The 7146-nt window shown below is 39.8% G+C and overlaps 1 protein-coding gene across 1 annotated transcript in view; it reads left to right on the forward strand.

Moving 5' to 3' along the window:
* Positions 1-6335, forward strand: part of LOC134804153 (alpha-1,3-mannosyl-glycoprotein 4-beta-N-acetylglucosaminyltransferase A-like) — an 88666-nt gene extending 82331 nt beyond the window's left edge. The window contains exons 8-12 of the mRNA XM_063777099.1: positions 692-904; positions 1738-1845; positions 2810-3006; positions 3975-4188; positions 6206-6335. Coding sequence (XP_063633169.1) covers positions 692-904; positions 1738-1845; positions 2810-3006; positions 3975-4188; positions 6206-6241 — 768 coding nt within the window. The 3' untranslated portion in view covers positions 6242-6335. The remainder of the gene's footprint in view (positions 1-691; positions 905-1737; positions 1846-2809; positions 3007-3974; positions 4189-6205) is intronic.
* Positions 6336-7146: the final 811 nt, after the last annotated feature.

Consider the following 7146-nt stretch of genomic DNA (forward strand, 5'->3'; position numbering starts at 1 on the left):
TACAAAAAAAAGTCTTTTTGGTACTAAAACTGAAGTATGGAGTGAGCACTCTATGTATTTTTTTCTCTATGGTTGTGGGTACTATACGACGATAAATATAATACAATAGGTATATAAAGCCATACATAGAAAATATTCATAACTTAGGAACAAATATTTCTGATTACACAAATAAATTCTCTTACCAGGATTCGAACCCGGTACCTCCTGCTTCATAGGTCACTATCGACTAGGCTGGCTGGCTGTTATCGACAATTATCTTTTCACATCACTAATTCGGAAAAGGGCTTTTTCTTCCCTGCTAGGAGGGATCAAAGTAACACTTTTCTGTTCTAGCACACTATTTTAAATTTTTTTGCTCATTATTTTTTTAGCTTAAATAATCTGTTTAAGCATCAGATTGTGTCAACACTAAGATTTTTTTATTTTCCTCATAGTTGATGTGAAAAGCAGTATGTGTCACACGGTATCAACATTATTAAAATTTCGTCTTGGGCGTTAACACTTGAATCCCTCATTACATTCTCACTACGTTCGGGTTTCTATTGTAGAATATATCTCTTCATTCAGGATTCAATGTACGCCCTTGACGGAAATATATATTTTTGATCCCTTGTAACAAACTACTATTTATTTAACATATCACAAGCACCTTTTTTTACCAAATCTCTAAAATATTCCTTGTCCACAGGACATAAAACTCTTTACCGCCTCCACCACTATCAATACCCCCCAATGGTTCTTCATAGAGTACTGCGTGTTCGGTGGCATCGGCAAGCTGTTCCGGTCAGCTGATCTCGTCCACTTCATCACATACGTACAGCTCTTTTACACCAACATGCCTATTGACTGGCTGCTAGAGAGCTATTTGGCTGATAAAGTTTGCAGCATCTATAAAACTTCGGTGAGTCAATTGTATAATTTAAATCGAACCGTATTATGGTGAGCGGGTCTCGTCCACTTCATCACATACGTCCAGCTCTTTTACGCCAACGTGTCTATTGACTGGCTGCTAGAGAGCTATTTGGCTGATAAAGTTTGCAGCATCTATAAAACTTCGGTGAGTCAATTGTATAATTTAAATCGAACCGTATTATGGTGAGCGGGTCTCGTCCACTTCATCACATACGTCCAGCTCTTTTACACCAACATGCCTATTGACTGGCTGCTAGAGAGCTATTTGGCTGATAAAGTTTGCAGCATAAAAAAACTTACACGGAATACTTAGAATTTACACGGTTCGTGTCTTACTTGAAATTTCCTCACTCTGTGGTTTAGATTGACAGGATTTCTCCAGGATTTCAGTTCGGTTAGCAACATGAGGTACTAGTGCTGCGGATTCTAAAATTAACTTTAATTTTTGCGTACTTAATAATAACGGAGGCTGTCGAGTATTTCATCATTGGTTTTCTTGAAACGAGGCCTTTTCAGTTTTGCTTTTGTAGCCACCTTAGCGCCACTTGCACCATTCCACTAACCCGGGGTTAACCGGTTAAACCTGGAGTTACCATGGTTACCAGTACAATTTGACACTGGGTTAACGGTTTAACCGCTTAACCCCGGATTAGTTGAATGGTGCAAGTGGGCCTTAGTAGCTTTTGTTGACGCAGTCTCCGCGTTGCGAATATGTTTCTTTTAAAATTGATTTTTTAATGCTTTTATCGTTTATAAAAATAAGTATTTTGAAATGTAATAAAATCATAGTTATAATTAATGTACATTTTGTTGCGTTTACAGAAAGAATGTGCAAAAAGCAAGACGGAGATAAGGCCAAAGTTTAAATCTTCACTGTTCCAGCATATTGGACTGTATTCTTCACTGAAAGGCAAAATACAGAAAGTACAGGTACGTAAAAAATAGTACATTATGAATATTATGATACAAGTGCGAAAAGAAAGGAATTCGCAACGAGTGGCAATAAATTAAAACACGACCGAAGGGAGGGAGGGACAAACGAAGTTACGCTCTCATTTTAAAACGACTAGCTAGATTGCTATGAAATTTTGTATTTGTAATAGGATAATAAGGTAATGCCAGCTGTAATTAGTTTATGTAACTTCAGATATTATATTTTAATAACAAAACTTCCGTGAGACACAGACATATTAAATATATTAAGAACGGGTCACTCACGTATTTTAAGTCGAAAAACGCTCGACATGTTTCAATAATGCGATAAACGAGGGTAGTTTCTCGCTCCCCCTGCCGCCACCGGCGCCTGCGCCGAGTCATCGTGCGCCGGTCCGTCACCGTAAACGCAAGCTCCTGATGACACTCCTCGGTACGGAGTGAAACAAGTCGAGCGTTTTTCGACTTAAAATACGTGAGTGACCCGTTCTTAATAAGTATATTTAATATTCAGATACTATAGTTAAAATATACAGCTAATTTAGGTTTGTTTTTGCTCTATTCCGTTTGTTTTACAAGCTGAGGCTCTATATAAACTAATTACAGTACAGGCATAGATATTTAGATATACCTCATGTCATTATATGTGCAAAGTTTCATTACAATCCAGCACGTAGTTTCAAAATGAGAACGAAACTCCGTTTGTATGGGAAGGTGAAATTCGGCCGAGCTTACTGCGGACTCTTAACTGGTTTGTGTACCTATTTCAAAAATAATGCAGATTTAGTGCATTATTATTTTCTATTGTATTTTCACGGAAACGTACGAACGTGTCTTGCTATTTCAGTCAGTCTCGATACAAAAAGTACTGAGGTTGACTGAAGTCGCATGACAAATACGAACGTTTCCGATGGAAAACAATTATGCACGACATCTGTACTTAATGTTTTAATATCCCCAGGACTCCCGCTACGGCAAGCTCCCAGGCTTCTACCCCCACGAGAACCCCCCTCTAGAGAGCATCCATAACGACATAGAGGAAAAGGCGGACCACACCATCAGGAGGGCGTATAACGGGGAGACTTTCTTCTGGGGTCTCAAGCCCAAGAAGGGGGACGTAATAGAGTTCGTGTTTCTGAAGCCGATTGTGCTGGACGGGTAACATTTGTCAAATATTCTGTTTCAAATGAACTATTAAAATAAGTTTTCCATTCAATCCATTTTATACCAAAAATACCTTGCATTATTTTGGAAAATAATAAATGCCTGTATACGTCCCACTGGTGGGCACAGGCCTCCATACCAGAGAGTGCTTGGGATATAATCCCCAACGCTGGTCCAATGCGGGCCCAATGGCCAAGACAAGAACTGACACACTCATTTGAATTTCTTCGCGGACGTACGCAAGTTTCCTCACGATGTTTCCCTTCACCGAAAAGCTAGTGGTAAATATTAGAGATGCAACGGATAGTTGTTTGGCCGGATACCGGATACTGGATGTTCGGCCTGACCATCGGCCGAATATTCCGTATCCGGCCGCTGAATATTCGGCTGGCGGAACTATGCCTACATTTCGGTTTCTCAGGTGCACATTGTGCAGGTTTTGACCTGTTTCGTAGTGAACGTTCGCGCGGACTCATTTCTAGGTTCGAAATGAGTGCGAGTGCAAGTCAGAATGGAATGTAAAAATTGTTTTTAAATAAAAACGAGTACGATTATGACAGTGACTGTTTCTTGACTCGGAAATCAAGCAAAATTACTATCCGATATATTAAAAAGAGGGCCGGATAGGCCGGATACCGGATAGTAACCGAATATCCGGTGCATCTCTTGTAAATATCAAATGATAGGTATTCCGTACAGTATAAGTTTCGAAAAACATTAGTATGAGCCAAGATTTGAACCCGAGTCCTCCAGATTGTGAGGCAGACGAGAGAGTCACCTCTACCTTGAAAATAAACATGTTAAATATATTAAAAACGGACTCACGTATTTTAAGTCGAAAAACGCTCGACATGTTTCACTAGCGTTTTTCGACTTAAAATACGTGAGTGGCCCGTTTTTAATATCTTTAATATGTCTGTGTCTCACGGAAGTTTTGTTATTAAACTATACATGGTTTCCAGATATACCTTCCGTAGCGGCAACGTAGACCACGCATCAGACAAGTTCTACGACACTTACGTCGAGGTTCAGCCCGTGGCCGGCAACTACTGTGTGGTCGACAGCTTTGACGAGTTTGGATTGGCCGATGGCTACCTAAAGAGGGAGTGGGGGCCTCTTAACGCGATCAGATTAAGAGTGAACCGCGACAGTACCTTCTGGGTCATTCTGAGCGAGGTATGTTTGAAGTATCTGTCTCTGTCTATGTGGTCGACATCTTCGACGAGTTTGGCTTGGCCGATGGCTCCCTAAGGAGGGACTGGGGGCCTCTTTATGCGATCAGATTAAGAGTGAACCGCGACAGTACGTTTTGGGTCATTCTGAGTTTGTAAAAGCTATGTCTATGTCTACTTTGTGATTTTTGGTGAACATCGATTTTGACATTAGCGTCAGTAGTAGCGCGACATTACTGCATGAAATGGCTAAATTTATATAAATTCCTCGAGAAATTCCTGCAGTCGACTGCAGCAGTATTGCAGAGTGACAATACTTCCGACTACATAACTGCCGCTAATCCTCAAAACTTCCTTTTCATCAAAAAATCTTCATTTCTTCACATTAATCTGCTATCATTTAAATAAATACCCTCGGCGAATCTTCACTATATAATATACATAATAAGTTTCTGATAATGATAACGTAAAAAAAAGATTTGTGTCGACATCCCCATTATTGTTTCAGCTCTGCTAAAGTTATTTTTATAAATACCCGTCTTATAAGATCGCTTTGGTTGATAGGTCTCAAATAGCCATAATATTGTTATATTTTAGTTATTATTTATGTGAATGTACTAACTTAACACCAACTAAGAAATAAAACAAGTGATCATCAATGTCGCCGCCCGGATTTTTGACATTAGCGGCAGCACTGCAATGCTGACGCCGGCAGTAATGTGGCGCTGCAATATTGTAGCAATTATACTGGTGCAATTTGAATCCGAACGTTAACTTTAATGGGCAAGTCGTTTAATATGTGGCTTTCCATCAGAGAAGGGTCCTTATGCTTCACGTGCAATAAGGCCTTTTTATCAGAATTTCAAATGGATTTCAGGTGAAAACTACCTTATTGTACTTGAAGCATATACCCTTCTGTGATGGATAGCCACATATGTGGGAGAATTGCAGAAAATATGTACCTTTTGGATTTCGTAACTAAACTGAGAATAAACGAAATTGATAATTGCTGTAACGAAACTGATAACGTAAGGGGCTATTCATAAATTACGTCATTTCAAATTAGGGGGGGGGGTCTGGACATCGGATGACGGTAGCACGACGTAGGAGGAAACGGGGTCATTCGAAGCATGATTTTTGGATGATTTTAGGGGGGGGGGGTCCAATATTGTCAAAAATCGATGACGTAATTTATGGACAGCCCCTAAGGCGTATATTTTACACCTAAGCTCAGTTTCGTTACGTAACGAAAAATAACGAAACTGAGAAGGATATGTGAGAATTCATACCTTAAAAAAATATTTATCGTCAAACGTGTCATATAATTATTGTTTTAAAACCTTGTAAATTTGTAGGAAGCAGAGTAAAAACAATCGTTTATGAATAAATCTGTGTACGATAATCAAACTATTTACCTGGGAAACTCGCCGTTAATCACCCTGAAATTTTTAAACCACTACACCACGCATCCATCCATGAGCCACTTCGTTGAAAAAACAAAACAGTTGTAGCTGTGTTCAACGATTTTACAGTTGTGCCAGTGTGTTGCCAGAATAATGAGAAGTAATTATACTAATATTCTAAACAATCTTTGGGATTAATCCTCCGTAACTAACACAGTATGTATTCATACTGAAATGACATATTATTCCTAATAAAAGTAAATATATTCGTACTGAACATACAGAAGAACTTATAAAGACTGAATAATCTACAAATAAACTTTTAAGAAACGAATATATGAATCGTAATAAACGTCCTCGATAGAAATGCGCTCGACATTGGGACATGATTATACTGTTGTAAAGTTACTGCATGCATCACAGAAAAAAAGGAAAGCTATAATTGTTATAAGATGGCTTTTATCTGAATCAAAAGAATGAATTTTATTAAATTAACATAACTCCGACGTGTCTTATTCTCATATATATATATTTTTAAAAGTTTTCACGGGGCACTAAATACGCTAAAAGGTACATATTTTCTGCAATTCACCCATGTTTGTTCCTGGTTTGTTCCAGATCGAATTGAAGCCGTACGAACAAGAAGACAGATGACGCAAGCCCAACCCGTGGCTCCGCCTGGTGCGACAGATGAAGAAGTCCAAACGGCATCCGCCTCGCTTGAAATCACACTAAAGCACTATTTAAGTATCACCACTCACCACAGAATAAATAATAGTGATTGGTAGGGTTCACTCTCTAACACAACGCGTCTATTACGACAGATATGACCGCCAGGTGGCGTAAGCGCGAGCAGGCGTCCGTTCAGTAGCGGTTTGCGGCAACTACTACTGCTAGACACTAAAATTGGTGTGCGCCGCATGTACTTGTAGCGACGCGACGAAATCTTGGAGTGAGCCACGCCTGGTACCTATCACTACTATTGAGTTTAAACACTCGCTGCACGCGATCATGCAGTGTGCTCTCTGTCACACCTACCTGCGGCGGGCGGCGTCCCGTCTCTTTTTAAATTGCTTCGCGTACTGCGAGTGCTTGACGCAACTATAGCGTATCGCTGAGGACATACTTAACCAAAATTTTACTAAAAAAAATCAAAATAGAATTTTGGGGAGACGACGGATTCCTTTTGGATAATGTGAATGTTGAATTTTCAAAGTACGTGACAAAGGATCCCTTAAAAAGAGATACCTAATATACGCACCGGTTAAACGTATCACTATTACTAATTATTTAAACATGGATAAAAGCGGATACTGCGACCTATGGGTACTGGCGTATTCATTAACCCTTTGGACGCCGCGCCTATCGTGCACAAAGTTTGATATTGGGTTATACAGTTATAGCCGACAAGCGGCGCGCGTCCGTTGATGTCATGGCCGGACAAAGGGTTCAATAGGAAAAATTACACGAAACTCCGCGTAGGAGGCGCCACTACCACTATTCGTCACACTCTGGGGGTCTACCGCGGAACAAGAAAATCGAAATTTCGTTATCTAACC

The sequence above is a fragment of the Cydia splendana genome, chromosome Z, assembly GCF_910591565.1.
Source record: "Cydia splendana chromosome Z, ilCydSple1.2, whole genome shotgun sequence".
Lineage (NCBI taxonomy): Eukaryota > Metazoa > Arthropoda > Insecta > Lepidoptera > Tortricidae > Cydia > Cydia splendana.